The sequence below is a fragment of the Dipodomys ordii genome, unplaced genomic scaffold, assembly GCF_000151885.1.
Source record: "Dipodomys ordii isolate 6190 unplaced genomic scaffold, Dord_2.0 Scaffold31, whole genome shotgun sequence".
Lineage (NCBI taxonomy): Eukaryota > Metazoa > Chordata > Mammalia > Rodentia > Heteromyidae > Dipodomys > Dipodomys ordii.
The window spans coordinates 6,510,485-6,536,173 of NW_012267247.1; the positions used below are offsets into that span (position 1 = coordinate 6,510,485).

Genomic DNA, 25,689 nt, shown 5'->3' on the forward strand with positions numbered 1-25,689 from the left:
GGCGGGGAGACCATCGCACGCCGCCGCCTCCAGGTCCCGCCGTCGGCGCTGCCATCCGCCCGTCGGGTTGGCGTGGCTGTCGCCGGGAGCCCGGGGCGGGAGCGCCGCCCGGGAGAGCCTGGCCAGCTGGAGCCGGTGGCTGGAAAATTGTCATCGCCTGGGAGGCGCGGGAGCCCCGGGAGAGAGGCGAGCCGCCGTCTCCCCCCCCCCCCCGCACCGGGGGCTGCCAGCCTGCGGCTCGACCACATTCCTGCCGTGGCAGGGCGGGACGCCGACCGGGAACCCCAGTGCCCCCGGGGCTGACGACTGACGGTAGGCCCTGCCCGTGGCCAGCGGGCCGCTCCCCCCGGCGGCCTCCTTCCTCCTGCCCGATCCCATCCCGGGAGCCTGGTGTGCTCTGGGCTCCCCGATTCAGAGCAAACCCAGCCAGCCTTCTAGGCCCTTTAGAGGGGAGCCACTCATAAGCCTCCAGCCCACCCCTCCCCCTCCCCTTGTACTCCCCTAATCCTGAACAACTCACCCTGAACTTAATTAGGGAGCGTGAAGAGTTCAGAGGACCGTAACTTTTAATATGCTACTCTTTTTTTTTCTTTAAATAAAACGTATTTAAAGAAAAAAGAAAACCCACCAACTCTGTGTTGCCTTTAAGTAGAGCTCTGGGGAAGCCACATCCTGTCTACAGACAAAACGCAGCAGCATTCGGGCTAAGGGCAGCTGTGGACTGCCCGCCCACCTAGGGTGATGTATTCAGGGGCAACAGGTTCCTAAGGACCCACCTTGGAGCTTTGAGGGTACCTGGCCTTCATGACCAACTGACCCTGTCTCTCAACAGGCACTGTTACCTCTTGTTTCCATTCCAAGACCCTACTGGCTTCTGCTTGGCCTTCAGAGCGCTCTGAATCACCCTTTCTAGTCTCATCTTCCACCTGCCCTGACCTCAGATCATGGGTGCTTCCAACATTCCCTCTTCCACCTGGCAGGCACATAACCCCTTCCTCTAGTCCTCCTCCTCCTCCTTCCCCTTCATTTTTTTCCCCCTTCAAGACTGGGATTCAAAGTCTGTATCTGATGCTTTCGCTCTACCACCTAAGCTCTGCCTCCAACCCCAACTCCAGCCCGTCTATGCCCAACTCTTATCTCCTCCTCTGGGAAGCATCCTTCCCAGAGCCCATGGCTTTATTCCTCAGTGGCCTCTCATACAGGATCCTGTTATAACACAAGCCTCCCCATCCCGCACCTGCAGCCAGGCGGGCACTCAAGGATGTGTCTGATGGGAAAATAAGACAGAACAAGGGTAGCACATGCTTGCGTGGTTACCTGGGAGAAGGTTGCTGGGTGCATGTTAGAGAGCAGACACCTCCAGCCCAAAGCCATTAGGACTCTGTGGGAGGTGCTTCTGCCACTGGGGAGTGTCTGGCAGCCCTAGAGCCAAGGGCAGAGCAGGGCCCACTGTCAGTATTTGAAGACTGTTTCCAGAAGGTTTGTAAGCAGCCAGTGCCCACATCTTAAAAAAAACACACACACACACACATATTCTCTATGAACTTTTTTTTGGTGCTGGTCCTGGGGCTTGAACTCAGGGTCTGGGCATTGTCCCTGAACTTTTGTGCTCAAAGCTAGCGCTCTATCACTTTGAGCCACAGTGCCATTTCCAATCTTTTAGTAGTTAATTGGAGATAAGAGTCTCATGGATTTTTCCTGCCCTGGCTGGCTTTGAACCTCCATCCTTAGATCTTAGCCTCCTGAGTAGTTAAGATTACAGACATGAGCCACCAATGCCCAGCTGTGTTTTTTTCTTTTTCTTCTGGACATCATGCTTGCTTGGTTAGCTACTCAGCTGGTATTTTATCACTTAGGCCACACCTCCAGTCTTGCTTTTTTTTTTTTTTTGGTGGTTATTTTGGAGATGGAGTGTCATAAAGTTTTCTGCCTGAGCTGGTTTTGAACTCCAGCTTCTGGATCTTCACTTCCTGAATAGCCAGGATTATAAACACGAGTCACTACTGCCAACCTTGACCTTATTTTGAACCCACACTCTTCCCAGCCTGGGCTTATTGACTTTAGGAGCTGGACCTTGACAGCTCTTCACTTCGCCCTTTCTTGGTCCTCTTTGGCTTTTGCACATTTGTACCCTGCAGCCCCACTTGATGTGGCCTCGCAGAGTGAGGGTCTCAGAGCCCACTTCCTAGAAATGCTTACCTCTCCTGTCCTGGCAGACCTAGGGGTGGGACTGCCACTTCCACACCCTGGCCCACATGTAGATCCTTCTTTCAAATTAGGTAAAGAAAATAACAGATTCTAAAAAAAAACCAGCTGCTGTGAGGTTCCTCTGCATTGTACTTAGCTTCGCATCCGGAACACAGAAGCTCTGAGTTTAGCAAACTGGGTGCCTGGGATGGAACTGTCTGATGAATCAGTGCAAACTGGAGATAGTCCCCCTTCAGGAGGCTGCACCCCAGTGTCTGAGTTTTCAGGATAGTGGAGGAGACATGAAGAAAATGTCAATGCTCCATAGTGAATGGAAGGGTTTCTCTGTTGAAGGTGGTTGGGGTTCTTAGGACCCCAGAAGCAAAGGATTCATGGGAGTGAGCCCTTAGTGAAATAAAATCCCTGGTGGCATCTTCCCCTTCTCTTTCCTTCCCTTTACTACTCTTATTTTCTTTTCGTTTGCCTTTCTAGACTGCTGCCGAGACAGTGTCAGAGGGGGTGCTGTATATTGGAAGGTTCCAGAGAGTTAAGCTGGGGTTTGTGCTTTTCTGGCTGCATGGTCGCTGTGGCATAGGGCCCCTGGCTCTGGCCACCATCCTGGTGTGTCATGCATCTGTTTCCTCTATTCTGCCCTTCACAAAACCACACAGATAGAAGAGTGTGTAGAGGAGGTCCCAGTGCACGGCATGACTTCTAAGGGTACTGAGCATTCAGGATGGGCCTGACATTTGAACACAGACCTCCTGGCTTGCTGTTCAAGGTTGTACCCCAGCGGGTTCAGGATAAGGAGGCCCAGGTCCAAGTGAGGTATTCTAACCACCTTCTTCTCTGTCCTAGAAGAACCCAGCATCTCTCCCCCATGTCCTGGCTGCTGGCTACTCACCAAGGCTCTGTCCCCTGTCTTTTGGTGAAGGAGTTGAGTTTAACCCCTTACCACCGAAGGAAGTAAGGTAAATACAGCAGTCCCTGAGTTGATTTCTTACATTTTCACTTAAAAAAAAAACCAGACATAATTATTTTTTAACTTAGTTCATTGTGAAAATATACCAAAGATTATTAACCATATGGTAGATATTTTTCCCTAACCAATTAAATATGTAAACACTGGTTTTGAAATACAAATGAGCTCCTGGGATACATAAAGTTATGCAAAGTGCCATAGGCACTTCACATACCGTGGCCCTGGGATGCTAGAACCTGTGTGGAATATGGCTTCCTCTTTCCAGGAGTTGCTGTCTGGGTCCCCCTCTTCAAGGTGCTGTGGGCGGTTTCATGCTGTGTGTGGATGAGCAAGTACCAGTCTTCCTCTGGGCATGAGCTCATGCAGGACTCTCAGGGCAAAGAGTCATGGAGAGGCTCTGTTAAAGGTCTGACTTTTGGAGCAAGGATTTCACTTTTGGTGTCTGGGGGGTTTTACAGCAGGAGTTGCAGTTGGTTAGCAAAAAAAGGCTCTTTGATGTGGATCAGTAAGAAATGTGTCACTCTGCTGAGGTGAGCAGTTAAGCCTTGATTCTTGTGAAGTTTGTGTTTCCAACAAAGTAGGACGTGACTTCATGACATTAGTTCCAACAGCCTCTTTGCTGCTTGTCCAGGGAGAGCAGAGGCGTTTCTATCCAGTTCACAGAGAACGCTGCCCCTCGCTCTCCCACCCATGGCCAGGGGCTGCCAGGTGCAGTTCTTTTTAATTTTTTGTGTCAGTACTAGGGCTTGAACTCAAACTCAGGGCTTGGCATTCTTCCTTAGGTTTTCACTCAAAGCTAGTGCTCTAGTACTTGAACCACCACTCCATTTCTGGCTTTTTGGTGTGATTAATGGAAGATAATAGTCTTATAGACTTCCCTGGGCTGGCTTTAAACTTGGATCCTTAGATCTTAGCTTCCTGAGTAGTTAGGATTACAGGTATGAGAGCCACCAGTTCCTGGCTTGGTAGTTTTTTTTGTTTTTTGTTTTTGTTTTTTTAAGGTAATACACACACACACACACACACACACACACACACACATATATATATATATATACATATATATATATTAGTGTCTTTGAAGTTGTAAAAATAATAAACACTTTACTTCCCTAAAAAATATTACTCCTCCCCCCCAAAAAAAAGCTGGGCACCAGTGGCTCATGCCTATAATCCTAGCTACTCAGGAGGCTGACATCTGAGAATCATGGTTCAAAGCCAACCTGGGCAGGAGTCCATGAGACTCTTATTTACAGTAAACCACCAGAAAACCAGAAGTGTCACTGTGGATGAAGTGGTAGAGCATTCGCCTTGAGCTGAAGAGCTGAGGGACAGTGCCTAGACCCAGAGTTCAAGCTCCATGACAGACAAAAAAAAAAAAAACAAAAAACCTCCAAAAAGAAATTTAATAATACTCCAGGAAATGGAAACAAGAGGCTTTTTTCTTTGTTGCTGTTTTCATTTTCTTTTTGTCTTGTTTGTTCATTTATCTGATTTTGGGAGTGTAAGGGGAGACACAGAAATGGAAGGACTAAGGGTAAACAAATGCAGCAGTGGCACTCCCTAGACACTATATTGAAAATGAACTATACAACTAGTGGGTGAGGATGGGAGGGAAAAACTGGGAGAGAGCGAGGGAAGGAGTGACATTGTCTGAAAAGAAGTATACTCATTACCTGACTTAGGTAACTGTAACCTCTCTGTATATCATCTTTATAATAACAAAAAACATTTTAAAGGTAAAGTCGTAGATAAATATAAATGGGAGCTTATTTGATGAATATCAACACTGTAATCAAGCTTTTGCTCAGGTCCCTGAGTACCTGGTGATTTCCAAAGCAAAGGCCAAGATGGACCAAATACTGGGATCTAATATAGCCAAGTTCCCAGAACCAGCAATCAGAAGTCTTGGTTTTTCCTCCTCTAGGTGCCAGTGGCTCACACCTGTAATCCTAGCTACTCAGGAGGCTGAGAGCTGAAGCTCACAGTTCAAAGCCAGCCTGGGCAGAAAAGTCTGTGAGACTCTTATCACCAATGAGCCTCCAAAAACCTGGAAGTGGCCTTGTGTCTCAAAGTGGTAGAGCGCTAGCCTTGAGCAAAACAGCTCAGCGATGGAGCACAGGCCCTGACTTCAAGGGCTACAACCAACCAAAAAAAAAAAAGTAAATAAAAATAAAAAGCTGATTGTGGTCCCCTCAAGGGACCTCCCCCATGGAGCAGTCAAGTCTATATCATTCTGTAACACAGTCATTCTTGCTCCACCACAGGCATGTTAGGGAAAGGTAGACATTTTTATTATTGCATGCAGTGTTCTTACACTGAAATGTAACCTTACACCGCCCATCATTAACTAGAACACTGTTATGTTGTGGATGACAGCACTTGCTGTGTGTTGACATTCTGCCCCTTTATTTTTGGGCACCCTTTACAGAAAGAGGAAACTGAGGCCAGGACAGTTTAAGCCACTTGACTTAAAGTCTCCTGGCTTATGTAATCAGAAGCAAATCCAGCATCTGCAGCCTGCAGTGGGAATCTTGTCCCAGCTTTGGGCTAAGGGTGTGTCTCGGTGGTAGAGCATTTGCCTAGCATGTGCCAGGCCTTGGGTTGGATCCCCAGCACTGCATATGATAAGTCCTGGACCTACCACTCCGTAGCACCCTGACCTTCATCTCTGCATTTCCCTTTCCTGCTCCCATTTTTGTGAGGGAAATTAAGTTAGATCTTCTGGGTAAAGTGCTTGGAATATTCTTCCTGGCCCAGAGTAAGAGACTTCATAAAGTCTCTCTGCTGCTTCTCTCTGTATAGCCACAGCTCAGTATTTATATCCCAGGAGGGAGTTAAAGTCATAGCCAGAGCCACAGGGTCACGTTTGTAATCCTAGCTACTCAGGAGGCCAAGATCTGAGGGTCATGGTTCGAACCCAGCCTACACAGGAATTTCCACGAGACTCTTTATCTCCAATGAACTATCAAAAAAGCCAGAAGTGGAGCTGTGGTTTAAGTGATGGTATGCCAGTTTTGCCTGATAAAGCTAAAAAATACACCTAGGTTCTGAGTTCAAGCCTCCAGTACTGGCACAAAACAAACAAAACCAAACAGTCACAGGCAGGTCCCTGGGCTTCCTAGCTGCGAGGAGCAGTCTCATGCTGCCTTGTGTCTCCCCTCCAGGTACACGTCCTCGGTCAAGTACGACTCTGAGCGGCACTTCATCGACCATGTGCAGCTGCCCTTGGGCCTGGCAGTGGCCTCCTGCAGCCAGACGGTCACCTGTATCCCCAACTGCACATGGCGTAACTACAAGGCCGAGGTGCGCTTCGAGCCCCGCCACAAGCCCATGCGCTTCCTCAGCACCACCATCATCTACCCCAAGTACCCCAAGACCATCTACACCACCACCCTGGATTACAACAGCCAAAAGAAGCTGAGGAGGTTTTTGTCCAGCGTGGAGCTGGAGGCCGCAGAGTTCCTGGGCAGCGACGGCCTCTCAGATGACTGCTGACTTGTCCTCCCCAGACCACCCGGGGGCAAGTTGGGCAACGTTGCTCTTGTGTTATTCCAATCCCAGTCCCACAGAAGTCTAACCTGGAGATACCTCTAAATCCAGCCGATGGGGGGCAGAGGGGAGAAGAAAATCACTGCATCTTATCATTACGGAGAGACTCGGTCTGGGTTTTGCATTTTCCAATCGCTTTTTACCAGGAGTACATTTCCTGGTTTGTTGCTGTGCTTTCTTCATTGAGGAAAGTCAATGAGGACCAGAGGGAAAGGACAGTGGAGCTGTGTGGAGGAGGGAGGGTGGAGGCGAGCTGGCGCTCTGGCAGCCAGTGTGAGTGTGAGGAAGAGCACACACGGCCCCGCAGTGGAGACGCCACAGGGTGGAAACAAGTCAACTGTAAGAAATTTCAGCCCTGGGTCTCTTTGCTGCTTTCAAGAGTGGAGTGAACTCAGTATGCTATGACCCCCATATGTGTTCAATCTGGGGAAAGCCGAATTCCATTTCATTTTTATTTCCACTTCCATTTGAATTTCCTGTTAACCAAAACTCTTGGAATTTCTCGAGATCATTTTCATGATACTGAAAAAAAAAAAGGGGGGAGGGGAAAGAAAAGCCCAAACCACAATATGAGATGCTTTTAAGAAGGAAAGTTCGCCCTGTTCTTGTCTGCTTTGGGTTGGGGAGTGGGGATGTGGGGGAGGGGGGGAGATGCCGGATGGTCAGTTTGGGAGCCGGTGGCTTCTGTCTGGTTCCAGGTTAGGCTGGTTCCAGGCGTGGCTCTGAAAGAGCCTTTGCGTGCTTGGCATCTGGTTAATGTCTCCGCAGGCTGGAGGAACTCTCTTGATAGGTATTTTGGGGTTTCACAATACTTTCCTAGAGTTTTTTTTTTTTCCTAAGTCAAAATGTAGTGGAGGGCTCTTTTGGAGAGAAATGGCATTTTAAAAGGATGCTTTGGAAAAACACTTTCTGGAACTCCTTGAGGAAGGTTTCCACTCTGGACTTCCCGCTGAAGCCCCGTGGCCCTCCGGAGGAGGCAGCGGCGGTGGCGGTGGCGGTCGCCTATGCTCCCGAGACCCAGTCATCACGATTGCCCGCACAAACTGAGGCCGGATGGATTGATTCCTAAGGCTTGGGTGGTGACCGAATGGTGGGAAAATTGGGTTTCAGCCAGAAGGCAAAGAATCTGGTTTAGTCCCCTTTCCCCTCTCCCCACCCCCGTGTGAAGCCACAATGCAGTGGAATGATGTCACAATCCAAACATCACCTTCTTGGACATTTCTACCACCGTGGACACAGAAGTGGCTATCACAGAGTCAGCCATGAACCCATGAGGTCCCCTAGCCATTGTGTAGGTTAGACCGCCATTGTATAGGTTAGACCACGCAGCTACAACAACACAGCCAGAGCCAAGTGGTTGTAGCACACCAGGCTGCTCCCTGCCCACCTACCTCCCATCATCACCCCACCACCCAGGCCTGGCCCCATCCCAGCCCGTGCTTCTTAGAACCTGCCAACCCTGTGATGCTGGAGGAAAGAAAGAGTCAGATGGATTTGTTTTTTACCCCCCTCCAGTATTGAAAAGAACAAACCATACATATGTCCTTTGACTACATCCGAGAGGTGTCAGGTCTTCCTGGAAGCTTAGCCTCCGCTGTATCTCTGGCTTTCTGTGATGGCTTCATCAGTCCAGAAAGTGGAGCCGAGAGCTTCCTGGGTCACCAGGACCCACTGCAGGGAATTTTGCTACCAGAAAGCTGTAGAATGAGAAGTGTTCTCACTTAAAAGTGACAGAGCCCAGAAAGCCAGAAGTGGTGTCATGGCTCAAGTGGTAGAGCACTAGCCTGGTGCACAAAAGCTCAGGGTCAGCACACAGGCCCCGAGTTCAAGTTCTACAATGGACAAAAAAGATGCCAGAGCCCTCAGGCCACACTGTCCTCAGTTCCCCACTGACCACAATGTCTGCCATGTTGTGTCCCTGACCAATGGACACAAGCTGTTAGAGTCATAGCTGGCTTCATGGTTCCAATTTACCCAGGTTCAGCTTAGCAGGGACCCAATAAAATGGGCAGAGGAACACTCCAGAACCCCACAGCCTCCTCAGTCATGTGCACAGCAACCAATAGTGCCTTGCAAAAAAAAATCAAATTATGCAACCTTTATTGGCAAAAGTGGATTTTCATCTGACTTTGTCATGTCACTTAGTGGTGAATGTAAATTTTAAATGGATGTTAGCATTCCCAAGGCTTTGCTCTGCCCCAGTGGGGACATTTAGACAACTGGGAATGACTTTGTGGGCAGCGTAGCAGGAGAGAGAATGTGGCTTTTGAATATAGCTGTGTTTTGTGGTATCTTGAAGATTTTTTTTTTTTTGAGGGATTGTGTTAAGTTCAGACGGCTCCTTCTGGGTGTGTAAAGAGCCGGAACTGTATCTGTAAAGTAAGTAAGCGAGCGATGGTGGATGTGTACTGTGAGTGGAAAAGCAGGCTTTATTTTGTTAAGTTATTCACTGTACTTCTTTCTCATTTTCTCCTGCTTTCTTGAAAGTTTTAGAACCCGGAAGCGAGGGAGACATGGGGCACTCTGATGGCCGATCAAGTGTCGAGTGTCACCAGTGGGTAGCGGATGCCAGTCTTTTGTTTGCAAGGTAGAAGCTGTGATTTTGTTTTCAAACTCACTGATTCAAAAATAAGCATTTCCTAAGTGTGCAGGAGAGAGATACTTTGTTAATTAAAAGGCTTTTGGGTCAATCTCTCAAGTTATGGCTTTGATGTCCTAAGGATGGTTTGCATTTTCAGAGGAAACTTGCTTTCCTTTCAGATCACATACACTTTTAGATAGACTTCCTGTGAACCAGTATCTTTTCATTTGACACTTTTCCTGGTTTGAACCTTAGAAAATCCAAAATAGTATTTGACAAAAACTGTGTTAAAAAGAAAAGGTCCTTGACACCTGTCCCACTCAGTTTTGTTTTGTGATTTGTCATTTAGAAATAAATTATCTTAAAAAAATAATAAGCTGAATGATGCTTCTCTCTTTTTAAAGTAAATCATAATGTTTGGTTGAAGAGAATATCTTGTTAATATGCAGATAAGGAATGGGAACTGGGTGGTTTTATTTGTCTATCTTTCCGTGTGTGTGTGTGTGTGTGTGTGTGTGTTTACTGCTACTAGGGCTTGAACACAGGGCCTGGGCACTGTCCAGCTATTTTGCTCAATGTTGATGTTCTGCTGTTTGAGCCACAGTTCCATTTCCAGCCTTCTGCTGATTAAGAGTCTTGGGGATTTTTCAGGCTAGCTTTGAACCGTGATCCTTAGATATCAGTCTCCTAAGTAGGTTGGATTACAAGTATCAGTTCCTGGCTCCTGGCTGCTTCTCTTTCTTTAAACTAAAATGATTATGCCCTGCCTCAGCAAAATGAAGAAAACATCTCATTTTGAGAAATGTTAAGACATGATCACATTAAACAGTGTTACTGTGCAGGTATTTGAGGAGCTGAACACAGAAATTTTATTTATCTGTTTTTAATGGTCTATATTAATTGAACAGATGGGTTTCATTGTGATATCCCCATGCATCCCTATAATGTATTTGCCTTTCTATTACTCTTTTTTTTTTTTTTTTGTCCATTGTAGGGCTTGAACTCAGGGTCTGGGCGCCATCCCTGAACCCTTTTGCTCAAGGCTAGTGTTCTACCACTTTTAGCCACAAGTTTTCTGGTAGTTAATTGGAGAGAAGAGTCTCCCAGACTTTCCTGCCCAGGCTGGCTTTGAACTGTGATCCTCAGATCTCAGCCTCCTGAGTAGCTAGGATTACAGGCATGAGCCTCTGGCACCCAGCTTCCCTCTATTACTCTTTCTTATCCCTTCCCCACAAGAGAATTTGATTCTGGAACAGATAGGCACTCATTCCTCAAGTCCATCCACCTGGACCGCAGCTGTGATTGGGGAGGTAGGGTCATTTCTTTCTATCTCCCTTTCCAGTGTGCCCCTCCCCCAACTTTCCAGGACAAATGCACACTAACCCACCCTTAATTTTATTGTGGTGCATGGCTTTGGACTGGAAGAACCTGCAGACATTAGACAATTAAAAGAAGACACTAGTACAGGAGCTTGTGAAGGAGTTTGCACCTGTGAACTCTGGGCCTGGATGCTGTCCCTCAGCTCTTCAGCTCAAGGCTAGCACTCTACCACTTGAGCACTCTACCACTTCTGGCTTTTTCTGCTTATGTAGTACTGAGGAATCAAACCCAGGGCCTTATACATGCAAGACAAGCACTCTACCACGGAGCCACCTTCCCAGCCCCTGACATGTAATTCTTTTATGGAGGGACTATGATAGCAGGAGCAAGGAGTTGGGATGTCCTCCCTTCTAGTACCTCACAAAGGGAGGCCAGTGGAAGCAATAATACTTTTCATTGAACACTTGGATCTCTTCAATCTCAGGCTATCCTCTTCCCTATGGATACAGTCCTATAGGGGACCTGGTAAAAGGTTTATAGTTGAGACTCCTGTAGCAAAAGACTAACAAGAGGGCTAGGAATGTAGCTTAGTGGTAGAGTGCTTGCCTAGCATGCATGAAGCCCTGGATTTGATTCCTCAGTACCACATAAACAGAAAAAGCCAGAAGTGACACTGTGGTTCAAGTGGTAGAGTGCCAGCCTTGAGCAAAAAAAGAAGCTCAGTGACAGTGTCCAGGTCCTGAGTTCAAAGGGGGGGGGCTAGCTAGGGTTGTGGCTCAGGTGATAGAACACTCGCTTAACATGACGACTTGAATCCCCAGTACCAGCACAAGGAAAAAAAGGAGATCTGTGTAGTTTGCAAAGCCATATAGAGGTCTGACTGGAGGACAGAAGGGTAACAAACTGGGGTTTGAGGTGCTTAGGAGGGCATGTTTGTTCACTTTCTTCTTGGCATTCCTGTGTGACATTCCATTCCTCCCGGATTTAGGGTAGGACACCTGGCACAGGCAGGTCTGCAGAGAAAAGGAAGGAGAGAGTCAGAGCGGGAGCTCCTTGCGGATTTATGGTCTGCCTCAAGGCAGGGGTACCAGGAAGGAATTCCTGACTTTCACAGCCTGCTTCAAGGAAGGAATGAGGTAGAGAAGGTCTGAGAACTTCCTGCTTCTGTAGTTTTCTTATCTTCCTGAAGCTTAAAATATGTAGCTTACAAGCCTGGTGCTTGTACATTCAGGCCTGAAATCCTTGCTATTCCAGAAGCTGAGATCTGAAAAGCAAGGTTTGAAGGTAACATAGGCACCAAATCTGAGGGCCTCTTATTTCCAATTAGCCAGCAAAAAGCTATGAAGGTGTAGTTTAAGCTGAAAAAGAATGTGAGGGGGCTGGGAAGGTGGCTCAGTGGTAGAGCGCTTCCCTTGCATGCCTGAGGCCCTGAGTTCAATTCCTCAGCACCACATAAGCAAAAACAAAAAAGCTGGAAGTGGCGCTGTGGCTCAAGTGGTAGAGTGCTAGCTTGAGCTGAAGAGCTGAGGGACAGTGCCCAGGCCCAGAGTTCAAGCCCCACGACCGGAAAAAAAAAAAGAAAAAGAATGTGAGACCCTGAAGCCAGGTGCCGGTGGCTCACACCTGTAATCCTAGCTACTCAGGAGGCTGAGCTCTGAGGATCACAGTTCAAAGCCAGCTGGGGCAGGAAAGCCAGTGAAACTCTTCAATAATCCACCAGGAAACCGGAAGTGGCGCTGTGGCTCAAGTGATAGAGCACTTGCCTTGAGCTGAAGAACTGAGGGACAGCGCCCAGGCCCAGAGTTCAACCACCACCACCACCAACTAAGAGAGTGGGACCCTGAGTTCAAACCAGATCTGGCTTGCAGGTGTGCGCGCGCACACACACACACACACACACACGTCCATTTCTAGCCAAGAAAAGAGCATGAGACATGAGAAGGTGAAGAGTTGGACAGAGCAATGAGAGACAGTCTAGCCAGGACAACTTAGTGAGACCCTATCTTAACAAAGTAAATAAAGATTGGAGATGTTAACACAGAGGTAAAGCATTTGTATGTTTCCAGACCCTGGGTTTGATTCCCCAGCACTGCAATAAACAATTTGAAAATAGACCGGAAAAAATAGAAACCACTGAATTTCTCTCCAAAGATTAAGCCATCACTAGTTTCCTGGGGAACTGCAGCATTTTATTCTGTTTTTTTGTTTGTTTTTTTAGCAGGGTGCTGGGGCTGGGGCTTGAACTCAGCATCTGGATGCTGTTGCTTAACTTTTTCATTCAAGGCTGGCATTCTACCACTTGAGCCACAGCTCTATTTCTGGCTTTTTAGGGATTAATTGGATATCAGAGTCTCAAGGATTTTTTGGGGGGCAGGGGGAAGGAGGAGTTGGGCTGGCTTTGAACCACAATCCTCAGGCTTTTACTGTTCACAGTAGCCAAGATATGGAAACAACCCAGATGCCCCACTACTGATGAGTGGATCAAAAAATTGTGGTACCTATATACAATGGAATATTATGCAGCCATTAGAAAGGACAAAATAATGGCATTTGGAGGAAAATGGACAGAACTAGAACAAATCATGTTGAGCCAGGTAAGCCAAGAGACAAACAGCACATGGTCTCCCTGATATGTGGATGATAAAGCCAAAATGCAAGGAGATATGACAAAGTAAACAGGACTCGAGAAACAAAGGACAGCCACTCATTTGTCATATCATTGCTAAAGGACCCCATGTTCTTGACCATAGATATATCTATGCACGCAACGGAGAGAAGCTAGGAGGAGGACTAGAATAAGTGGGAAATGGAACAACATACAACAAAGTGGCGCATCAGCTGCACCGGACATAGATGAAAAAGAACTAAGCAAATTAGAGACAGCGATGGGAAGGGAGGAATGAGAGGGAAAGAAGGAACAGCCTACACTAAGCCAAGGAAAGAAATGTAAACATCACCTGATATGGAAGAAATAATTGTATTGTCAAAGCTCATAGAATTCGCAACCTTTATAGACCATGATAATGACAATTTGCCTTGTGAAGGTTAAAATGTGTTTGTGACTTTAACTAAGTATCACTATCCTACAGTACTGTGAAATATATGAAATTTATGTAATCACCTAATCTCAACTTAATAAAAAAGAAGAGTGAGAGAAGGGATGCGTTAGGAGCAATCGGTGGCAATGTTGTCAGACACCTTGTATTCATATACTGTTTTGTAGAATGGGAACTTCTTTGGACAACTACTTACAGATAATAATAATAATAATAAATGATTTAAAAAAAAAAGAATTCTGGCTTTTGTCACAATGGGCCACCACAGAAAAATGTTCCCGTTAGTGACAGCCTTGGAAACACTGTTTGTAGCCTTGTCATAAGTAGTGTAGGCGTGCAATCGGGGAGCAAGGGAGAGTGGGAGGTTCTCTTCTTTATGTTTGCTGGCTTGTTTTACAGAATCACCATGCAGGAGTCTTGGGTGCTACTAATTACACTCCCTCCTGTTGTTGATTAGGTAATTAAGTGGGACAAGTGCAATTAACAGGAAGTTCCCAGTCAGCACCACACCTTCCCCGCCCAACCAGAGTTCTTGTTAGAAAGGAAGGCTCTGAAAGGTTAGTGCAAATGAATTGTTGTACTCTTTGAGTGTGCCTGCCTGTGTGTGCCCATGCATGTGTGTTTATTTGCATCCACTTTCAAGAAGGGACAGAGTGACTGTGGGAAGAAACAGCAGGGTGAAGGACAATGGAGGGAAGGGGGGAAGGCCATCAGAACTTAGACTAAATACTGGCTTGAGTGGTAGAGTGCCTGACTAGCAAGTGTGAGGCCCCGAGTCAAACCCCAGTAGTGACAAAAAAAAAAGGCATACAAATCTCTGTGTGTGTGTGTGTGTGTGTGTGTGTGTGTGTGTGTGTGTGTGCACGTGTGTGCGTGTACTGGGCCTTGAACTTGAGGTCTTGCAGTCTTGCTTGGATTTTTCACTCAAGGCCGGGGCTCTACCACTTGAGCCACACTTCCACTTGCAGGTTTTGTTTTGGTTTTGCTGGTTCATTGGAAATAAGCGTCTCTTGGATTTGTCTGCTCGAGCTAGATTTAAACCATAATCCTCAACCCTCAGCCTTCTGATTAGCTAGGATTACAGGCATGAACCACTAGCTCTCAGCTTTAATTATCTTTTGACTTGTAATTTCACTCCCAAGAATGTATTCAGAGCACTGGATAATTGTACTAAAATGTGCATATAAGGATATTCATTTCAGAATTGTTTAGAATAGCAGAGAAAAAGAGAGGAAACCAACTAAATGTTTACAAATATGGGGTCCAGTGAATGGAGCTGTAGGCAGGCATTGCAGAGTGTGACTTGTGGGTCAGTTCAGAGAGGTTGAAGGATTACACAGCCGGGAATTCCTCGTTACATTTCCATACATGTTTACAATATGTTCCACCCAATCTCACCCTCTTCATGCCATACTTTGAAGAGAACCATTACAAGACAACATGTGTATTATTACTCCATTAATTTTATTTGCTTACATTGCAGATGCCTTAATAGTAAAAGATCAGGAGGGTAATGAATGGATACCAAACCCATGAGACTCACTGTCTGCATTAATGCTGGGACTATCAGGTGTTTGAAAACTTTATTTATTTTTAATTTTTTATTTTTTTTGTCGGTCGTGGAGCTTGAACTCTGGGCCTGGGCGCTGTCCCTCAGCTCTTCAGCTCAAGGCGAGGGCTCTACCACTTGAGCTACAGCGCCACTTCCGGTTTTCTGGTGGTTTATTGGAGATAGGAGTCTCACGGTCTCTCCTGCCCAGGCTGGCTTTGAACCGCGATCCTCAGATCTCAGCCTCCTGAGTAGCTAGGATTACAGGCATGAGCCACCAGCGCCTGGCTGAAAACTTTATTTATTTAAACCTATATTTTCCAATTTGCTTGTAATGCTTACTCATTTCTTGTGTGATTTTTGAAAAGTTAACACCTGAACATCCGAGAATCCAAAGTTGGGACTCAGTCACCTGTCCCAACGGGACAATAAGGAGGAGGCATGAAGAGCAGAGAAAGAAGCCACAGCAGGAAGAACACATAAAAGAGTTTAGAGACCCCAAGTCTGTTTTGAGGGTGCTCATATGAACTTTCAGATTATAGAAAAAAGGAATAAGAAGTGTGCATAACCAACCAGTCTTGGTCAAAGTATGTTGTGATGGATCGCTATGTCAGGATTGGTCAGGTGAGCTATGTCACAATAAGAAAGTCCTTGCTGAGCCAGACACCAGTGGTTCATGCCTATAATCTCAGCTACTTAGGAAATTGAGATGTGAGGATTGTAGTTCAAAGCCTGTCCAGGCAGGAAAATCCATGAGACAAGAGTCTGCAATTAACCACCAAAAAGTCAGAAGTGGTGCTGTGGCTCAAGTGGTAGAGCACTAGCTTTGAGCACAAAAATTCAGGGACAGCAGACAGGTCCTGAGTTCAAGCCCAGAGACTGACACACACACATTAAAATAATTTCAAAAGTCTTTGCTGCCTGCCTGGGGGTGGAAGGGTAGATTTCACTGTGGTCACAAGATTTATGTGTGTATGTGTGGTAGTGGTACTGGGGTTTGAACTCAGGTCCAGGGACTGCTAAGGCTGGCACTCTACCCTCTGAGCCATGCTTCCAGCCCTTTCTCACAATATGATTGTTCATCAGACATGTTCTTTCTGGAATGCAAGGTGATTGCAGAAGAGACAGGCTCAGAGCAATAGAGATAAATACAAAATGGAGGCAGAAATGCCAAGTTTTCCCTCTGCTTGTGGTATCTATCCCTCTGCTTTTGGTATCTATCTATCTATCTATCTATCTATCTATCTATCTATCTATCTATCTATCTATCTATCTATCTATCTATCTATCTCCCTCTCAACTCTCTCCTCTCCTCTCTCCCTTTCCCTTCTCTCCTTCCTTTAGTGCTAGTACTAGGGTTTGAACTTAAGACCTGGGTACTATCCTTTACTTTTTCTACTCAAGGCTTTGAACCATAACTCTACTTCTGCTTTTTGGTGGTTTATTGGAGAGAAGAGTCTCACAGACCTTCATTCCTGAGCTGGCCTTGAACCAGGATCCTCAGATTTCAGCCTCCTGAGTAGCTAGAATTATAGGTGTGAGCCACTGGTACCCAGCTTCACTCAGCGTCTGATGATTTAACTGTAGAAACAAGAAAGCTAAATGGTAGTCTCTCTCTCTAGAGGTGGAGACTAGGGTGGAGAACTCAGAAGGTTCTATGATTTGATGCTGTTGGCAAGTTAACAGTCTATCATAATTTCATAGATGTTTCAAAGATAAACCTTGGGTCAGAGACAAAGTGTGGGGTATTAAACACAATAGTGTTTTTGTGCTGGGCTCCAGAGCCTCATTTTCCACAGGGCAATGTAACCAGATTCCAGGCAACTAACACTGGGCCATCGCGCAGGGTGACACAGCATGGGAAACCAGAGTTTCAGGCTGTAGGTCCAAACTCTTGATTTCCACATGTCAGGTCTGCCATTCACCCCTCTATGTCAAATAAAGAGACAGGGAGTATGGCAGAGAAAGTGGTTTATTATGTGGCATGGGCAGCCACAGGAAGACAACACCTCCATTCATCTTCAGCCGTCTTCAGTTTCAGACATGAGCTATGGGTTGAAATAGATGAAGAGCTGAGGGTAGAGGGAAAGAGGTATGCATGATGATGAAACATTCAGGTGTGGCCTAGCTGACCATTATCTCAGTCCTTATTTGAGACGAGGTTCTGGAGAAGTTGTTATCTTTACTTCTGGGAAGGCTGTGCCTTCCCTTCCTTTGGAATGGTTTCCTCCATCCTTCCTTGCCAATATGCCCTTAGTGAATGACTTAGACAGAGACAGGATGCCTAGCTTTTCTCCCACTCTTAGTTAATTCCTGGGCCCATGTAGGGAATTGATGCTTTTCAGTAAAAAGCAATTTGGGGGGAAAGGAGGTAGGAGGGCATCTTGGGGCTTGAATTTAGGGCCTGGGCAATGTCCCTGAGCTTTTGTGCTCAAGGCTAGGGCTCTACTACTTGAGCCACAGCTCCACTTCTGGCTTTTTTAGTAGGTAAGTGGAGATGAACATCTCAAACTTTTCTGCCTAGCCTGGCTTTGAACCACCATCTTTAGGTCTCAGCCTCCTGAATAGCTAGAATTCCAGGCATGAGTCATCTCTCCTGGCCAAAAGCAATATTTAATCACCTGTTACACAAGGAACACAAAGATTATTTGAATGCTGGGCCACTGGTAGCTGAGACCTGTAGTCCTAGCTACTCTGGAGGCTGAGAACTGAAGATCATGGTTCAAAGGCAGCCCAGGCAGAAAAGGCCGTGAGACTCTTTTTTGTTGTTATTGTTGTTGTTCGTGGGGCTTGAACTCTGGGCTTGGGCGCTGACCCTCAGCTCTTCAGCTCAAAGCGAGTGCTCTACCACTTGAGCTACAGCGCCACTTCCGGTTTTCTGGTGGTTTATTGGAGATAGGAGTCTCACGGTCTCTCCTGCCAGGGCTGGCTTTGAACCTTGATCCTCAGATCTCAGCCTCCTGAGTAGCTAGGATTACAGGCATGAGCCACCAGCGCCCGGCTATGTGAGACTCTTATCTCTAATTAACTACCAGAAAACCAGAAGTGGCGCTTTGGCTCAAACTGGTAGAGTGCTAGCCTTGAGCAAAAGAGCTCAAGGACAGTGCCCAGGTCCTGAATTCAAGCCCACGCACTACCACCACCACCACCACCACCACAACAACAACAACATCATCAACAACAAAAAGAGATTATTTGAGCCACATAGGCTCATACCTATAATCCTAGCTACTCAGGAGATTGAGATTTGATGACTGTGGTTCGAAGCCAGCCTAGGCCTAAAAGTCTGTGAGACTTTTACCTCCAATTAATCATCAAAAACAAAGACAAAAACCAAAACCAGAAACCGAGCTGTGGCTCAAGTGGTAGAGTGTTAACCTTGAGTGAAAAAGCTCAGAAACAGCTATGTTCAAGCCTCAGTACCTGCCCAGAAAGAGAGAGAGAGAGAGAGATTATAGTTTGGAATAAAAGTACTTGTGGCTGTACCAGTCTGGTGACTGTCCCCACTGACACACTGAAACATGAGACACATGAGAATTTTTCTGAAGAATGATCTCCCAACAATCAAAGCTTCTCAAATTTATTCTGCATTATTCAACTTTTGTGAGGCTGTGATTCAGCGGATCAGCAGGGGAGGGGGAGGAGGGGGACACCTGAGAGTTGCTGACAAGACAGCCAACCTTCTCCCAAGTTGTGGGAGCATGTTTTGAGCAGCCAGGCCTCAAACACCCCTTCCTCAAAGCTAAGAACGGACAATAGCTGCAGGCCAAGGGTACTGGGCAGAGCCTAGCATGCTAGTCTGGGGAGCGATGACTGAGGGAATACTTGATTGAGGTAGTGAGAGCCATGTGCAATGTAGGAAACCTAAAATGGAAAGTATCCTTCAAGTCCTTAAAGGCACACATGTTAGCAAAGAGCCGCAAAGAGAGAAAGCATTGTACTGTAATAAAAATTTTCCAACTCACAGGTGACCTCCACCCTGCAGGCTGGATCCCAGGAATCTTCACAGGTCATCATAAATACTTAAGCCCCAAGCACTGCTCTGCTCACCCCTGAGGCAACTTACTTTCAGTCAGTTGAAAGTACCGTTAGAACAGGTTATTTTGATGTGTGTGGACGCCAGTACTGGAGCTTGAAGTCAGGGCCTCCCATTCTTGCTTGGCCTTTTCCACTTAAGGTTAGTGCTCTATCACCAGAGCTACATCTCCACTTCTGGCTTTTTGCTGGTTAATGGGAGATAAAAGTTTCACGGATTTGTCTGCCCCAGGCTAGTTTCAGACTGTGATCTCACATCTCAGCCTCCTAAGTAGCTAGGAGACAGCACCTGATTTGTGACAGGCTCTTAAACTGACTTTCCTTTCCTTTTTTTTTTTTTTTGTTGTTGGTTATGGGATTTGAACTCTGGGCCTGGGCACTGTCCCTGAGCTCTTCAGCTCAAGGCTAACCACTCTACCACTTGAGCCACAGCACCACTTTCAGTTTTCTAAGTGGTTTATTGGAGATAAGAGTCTCACAGACTTTCCTGCCTGGGCTGGCTTTGAACTGTGATCCTCAGATCTTAGCCTCCTGAGTAGCTAGGATTAGAGGAGCAAGCCACCTGAGCCCAGCTAAACTGACTTTCTTTTGCTGAAAAAAAGCCAAAACCCTGATTCCTTACTTGTACCCCACAAATTCACTAAGAGCAGGAGAAAAGCCTGGCATCTCTGCCTCCATGTTGTATTTGTTTTTGTTCTAAGCAATTTGCAGGACAGATCACCCCCCCAAATAAGGACAGTTACCCATAATTAGTAATAAGAGGAATAATAGAATTATATTGTGGGAATTGTAATTAGTATAATTAGATTAAGTATAATAGAATGTCATAATTAATTACAATATAATTGATTATAATATAATTAATTATAATCAATAGAATAGAATAATATGATGGAAATAATATAATGGGACTAGACTGCTCCACTTAAGTAATGACAGCTGTAGAAACTTTGCTAGCACCTGGAGAGAACTGGAACTGAGATAATGATCAGCCAGGCCACACCTGTAACTGAGACTCTATGCATATCTTTGCTCTCTACCCCCAGTGCTTCCTCTAATCCTAATGCTCCTGTCCATACCTAGAAGATGGCTAAACATAAGCTGAAATGCTTCCCATGGCATCAGGCCATGTAAAAAATTCTTTTCAGCTGGGAGCTGGCTGCCTCCACCTGTGATCCTAGCTACTCCTCCTACTAGCTGAGAGTTGAGGATTGAGGTTCCAAGCCAGCCCATGCAGAAAAGTTCATGAGACTCTTATCTCCAATTAATCACCAAAAATCCAGAAGTAGAGCTATGTTTCAAGTGGTAAAGTGCTAGCTTTGAACAAAACAGCTCAGGGACAGCTCCCAGGGCCTGAGTTCAAGCCCCTGGGCCAATACACACACAAAATAATTCTAGTCTGCCCTTCACTGTGTCTCTATTTGGCACATAGGGGCAAATGGCTGGTCCTGACATGGTCCTTTCCTAATAGACTTTCCTATGGCTTCAACTGTGTTTCACATCTTGCCTGAATTATCCTCTCACCAGGCACAATGGCCAATAGCTGTGCCGAGTCTGGGATAGGAGACCCTTTACCCTGCCAGGCCACAATGAGGCAGCCAGCTGCATGGCTGCATAATGTCTGGTGGTGGATCAAACAGTGAAGAGCAAGACCTTTCCAGAACCTTCTGGGAGCAACATGGCCGACCCTGACACCTGTCAAATGTCTGTGTTTCATTATAATGACATTTCCACATTAGCTTTGCAGGCTGTGACCATTCCCATCATGCATCTGTAACCAGTACCTAGAAGCTGCTTTGGCTGGGAAGCTCTGACCCCTCACTGTATCTTGCCAATGTCCACGGGGTAACAAAAAGCCGATAGAATGTTGGCATCTCAGTCTCCATTTTGTATCTCTAATCCAGGAAGGACTGTTAGGAGAGGAAGCCCCCTCCTGCCAGGCTCCAAGGACTTTTTTTTTTATGGTTACAAAGCAGGGCCTCAGATTGATGAACAATCTGACTGCACCTGTGATTGGGGCTGGGCCTGTTTGATTAGGCAGGCTTGTCTTCCTGTCCCCAATTCTCCCTCTATTTAAATCTAAAGCTTATGTCTGTGTGGGAAAGACAGGCAGAAGAGCTGACTTTGACTCTCTCTGCAGTGTGCGTCTCTGCTCTTTACCACTTCTAGTTTTTTACTTTGGTGTCTTGGGAAATGAAGCCTGACCTGCATGATAACCTGTCTCTTAGACAGCATGGGGGGAAAAGCCAGGCTTGAGCCAGGTGCCAGTGACTCATGCTTGTATTCCTAGCTACTCAGGAGGTTAAGGTCTGAGGATCAAGGTTTAAAGCTAGTCTGTCCAGAAAAGTCTATGAGACTCTTAGCTCCAGTTAGCTAACAAAAAGCTGGAAGTGGAGCTGTGGTTCAAGAGGTAGGGTGCCAGCCTCAATGAAAAAAGCCAAATTAGAACTCGTAGCCCTGAGTGCAAGTCCTAGTACCAACTATCCTAAGCTCTCAGTAGTGGCAACAAGTGGGGACTAGGCCAGTGATTCCAAAGGTTGGATTTGACCATGAACATGTACACAGTATGGCCAGGGAGTCTCTCTGGCAGCCACAGTTCCCAGAAAGGACCTGAGGCTTCTAACCCAACCTACCCAATATGAACCACCACCAAATGCAGGCTGCCTGATGCTGGGCTGTCTGCTGTTGCTGAGCTATGGGAAGGTGTGCAGCCTGCCTCCCACCTGTTTGTGGACATCAGTGGCAGCAAGAAAGGACAAGATCTCTGGAAGTGGCCACTCCTCAGTCCTTGTGTGACCTTAGGCTCGTCTCTTTCCCAATCTGTGCTGGTTTCCTGGTAGATACATTGATATCCTAACACTTTCTCGCGGCTCAATGATTACTGTGCAGTGGAAAGGAAGCGGTGTTTGTGAAATGACTAACTCCATGCTGGGTGGAGGCAGGTCTGAGAAATAGAATTGCTACTATTAGAATTGTGTCTGCAGCCAAGAGAGAACTGCATGTGTAGCAGGTACTGGACAAAAGAATCCTGCGAAGACAATGGGAAACCTTAGATGAAGCTCTGCGGCGCTGTGTGATTTGAGCAAGTGACCTCTGCTAAGGCTCAGTTGTGTGAGAGAGAAATGATCATTCCTTCTGCTCAGGCAACACATGTGTAAGAACAAAAACGAATGACATTTGCTGGCTACTATGAGCCACTGCTTGTGCCTATAATCCTAGCTACTCAGGAGGCTGAGCTCTGAGAATTGCTATTGGAAGCCAGCCTGGGCAGACAAATCCAAGAGACTCTTATTTCCAATTAAATGCTAAAAGCTAGAAGTAGAGGTATGGCTCAAATGACAGTGTACCAGCCTTGAACAAAGGACCTGAGTACAAGCTGCAGCACACACACACACACACACACACACACACACACACACCATAAATAATACAATTATAACTAAGGTTGGAGACAGGTTTTACAAAAGTAAATTCAGGGGGATAAATCACACTAGGATTAATTCTGATTAAAGTGCTGTATAGGCATGTGTGAAATACCACAATGCAACCCCTTTGAACCATTAGCACACACACACATACACATAAATGTATGTAAAATAAATCCTGTCTGGGTGTGGGTTCTAATGGGAGGTGTGGAAGGGGTGGGGAGAGGGAGACCAGAGAGGGTGAAGGTGGGTAAATATGCTCTCTCTCTCTTTCTCTCTCTCTCCACACACACATACACACACACACATGTGAAAATGGAACAATGCTCGTTGAGACTGGCTTGGGAAGGGAGGAGGGATAAGGTAGAGTGAAGACAGAGTTTGATCAAGGTACTGTATGTATATTTGGACATGTCAAAATATAACCCCCCCTATGCAGCTAACTGATGCTAACTTTTAAAAATATGGAAAAAGCTGGGAGCAGTGGCTCAAACCTATAATCCTGAGCTTGGTGGGAGGCAGAGGTCAGAGGATCAAAGTTTGAGACTAGCCTAGGCATAATCTTTTTTGTTTTTTTTTGGTCCGGTCGTGGTGCCTGAACTCTGGGCCTGGGCGCTGTCCCTCAGCTCTTCAGCTCAAGGCTAGCGCTCTACCACTTGAGCCACAGCGCCACTTCCGGCTTTTTTTTTCTTTTTTGCTTATGTGGTGCTGAGGAATCGAACCCAGGGCCTCAGGCATGCAAGGCAAGCGCTCTACCACTGAGCCACCTTCCCAGCCCCATAATAATCTTATCTCATTGGAAGTCTGGGTGAGATGACACATGCCTGTCATCTCCAGTGACACAAGGAAGCACAAACAGGGAGATCTCAGAGCAGGCTGACATGATGGAAAAAAGAGTTGGAGGCATGGGTTCAGTGGTACAGTGCCTATTTTATATGTTTGACATTGTGAGTTCAAACCCCAGTACTGTCAAAACAAGGGGAAATACAGCCAAATGCAACTCCCAGAATGAATACATCAAGTAGTAAACATATTCAGTATTTTTTTTTCCTCCCCATTTATATTGATATGTTCTAGGGCCAGGCCTAGTAGCACAGATCCCATCAACTCAGGAAGCTGAGATTGGAAGGATCATTGTTTGAGTCCAGTCTAGGCAAAGAGTTCATGAGACTACTTAAAATTAACTAAAAGTTAGCAAGAAACTACTGGTGTATGTAAAGATCATAAGTCTATTTATTCAGGGCGTCTTGCAAGCTGAGTACATTATAGCTGTGCTTAACTGAATGCGCCCCACCCCCACCCCAGTTTCCACAAACCAAGTGCAAACCATCAACCTAATTATTACTGAAAAGGCCTGATGATGGATGGTCAGATACCTTCTGCTCCCAAACCACTCATGGACCCATGGTTGTAAAGCTTTTATATTTATATATTTACTGGCATTGGCCAAGTACCAGTAGTTCAGAGAGAAGTGCCCAGTCAGTCCAGGATCAGTTGAGATTAATTCATGCCTGAGCTAGCCACTCCTGTGACCCTTGATCAGGCTTTCAAAACTGAATCATTCGGAGCTGGGTGTGGTGGTACACACCTGTAATCCCCGACACTCAGGAGCCTGAGGCAGGAAGATGATGTGCATTTGAAGCTAGGCTGGGCTATATGAGAAGACCTTATCTTCCTCCTCTCCCCCGCAAAAAGTGGGGAGAGGAGACAGGATATTCCTTATTTGGGAGTTTGGTGGCAAGCCTTTTCACTTTCTATGTCTCTAAGGAACCACTCTAAGACTATATAGATTCTATATAATATATAATCTGTTTATATATAATATATAATCTGCTTAAATCACATATCCAGTGGGGTCCCCTCCATATTCTAGGTCTGTGAACCTTTAACAGGTGATCCATTTGCTTGACGGCTGTGGTTAGTTCAGAGATGGGCAAATAATCCTCACCAGGCCACAGACCAGCTCTGGGACTAGCAGGGATACTGGGTTGGGAGGAAATTAGGAGGAAGTGCTTTCTTTGTAGGATTGTAAGGGTATGAGTGGCCCCCTTGGCCACCTGTGATGAGAACTGGACTGAAAATGAATCTGACAGAGGTGATGAATACAGAGGATATGTGTGTGTGTGTGTGTGTGTGAGAGAGAGAGAGAGAGACAGACAGACAGACAGACAGTCAGACAGAGACATTTTGAGAACACAATTGACTTCTGGATCAAGCCATGCTTGAAGCCAACAGCTACCCCTGGACTGGGCTTTCGAATCTGCTTGCCTATAAGCTGATTCTCATGATGTTTTCTTCTCATTGCTAGTGGACAAGTACTCATGGATACAGCCTGAGTCTGAGAAAAGCCTTAAAATGTCTAACTCAGAGCTGTACTCCAGTGGCTCACACCTGTAATCCTAGCTACTCAGGAGGCTGAGATCTGAGGATCACGGTTTGAAGCTAGCCTGAGCAAGAAAGTACATGAGACTTTTGTCTCCAATTAACCACCAAAAAATAAAAAATGGAGGTATATCTCAAGTGGTAAACCACCAGTCTTTGAATGAAAAAGGAACAATGCTCAGATCCTGAGTTCAAACCTAAAGCAGGCACCAAAAAAAAACCCCACCAAAACAACAACAACAAAAACCCCAAAACTTCCAACCCAAAGTAGTTTAAGTTGAAGCCACTTCTGCATTTATAGGAGCATTATTTTCCCCAATTGCTTCTATTTCCTTCTTCAGCACAGATTCCCATTTGATTTCAGGCTCCAATCTGGTCTAAACCCCCCTGCGCCACAGCCTTTCAGACCCTTGCTATATCCTCCTATGTCCTCATTCCCCTCCCATTGCAGGTTAGGTTTACTGTGTGGTTTGTATCTGCTGATTGCCCGCCACAGCCACATTTATTTTGTGAAGCTCACCCTTCCATGCAGCAAATCCACACCGGCATTCAGGACAATCTCTCCAGTGGTTGTGGGTCTATGTCCACCTAAAATGTCATTGGTCAAAACTCTCAACAGA

General features: G+C 46.2%; 1 protein-coding gene across 1 annotated transcript; it reads left to right on the forward strand.

Annotated features, from left to right (window-relative positions):
• Positions 1-2,579: 2,579 nt before the first annotated feature.
• Fam101b (family with sequence similarity 101, member B) lies at positions 2,580-7,314 on the forward strand. Its single transcript, XM_013016305.1, has 4 exons — positions 2,580-2,585; positions 2,680-2,808; positions 3,046-3,158; positions 6,337-7,314. Exons 1-4 carry the CDS (start codon positions 2,580-2,582, stop codon positions 6,665-6,667), a joined length of 579 nt encoding a protein of 192 aa, XP_012871759.1. The 3' UTR covers positions 6,668-7,314.
• Positions 7,315-25,689: the final 18,375 nt, after the last annotated feature.

Coding starts and splice junctions, on each gene's coding strand:
- Fam101b (XM_013016305.1), top strand. Junction 2,809..3,045: donor TGGCTCTGGCCACCATCCTG/GTGTGTCATGCA, acceptor TCTCTGTCCTAG/AAGAACCCAGCATCTCTCCC. Junction 3,159..6,336: donor TTACCACCGAAGGAAGTAAG/GTAAATACAGCA, acceptor TCTCCCCTCCAG/GTACACGTCCTCGGTCAAGT.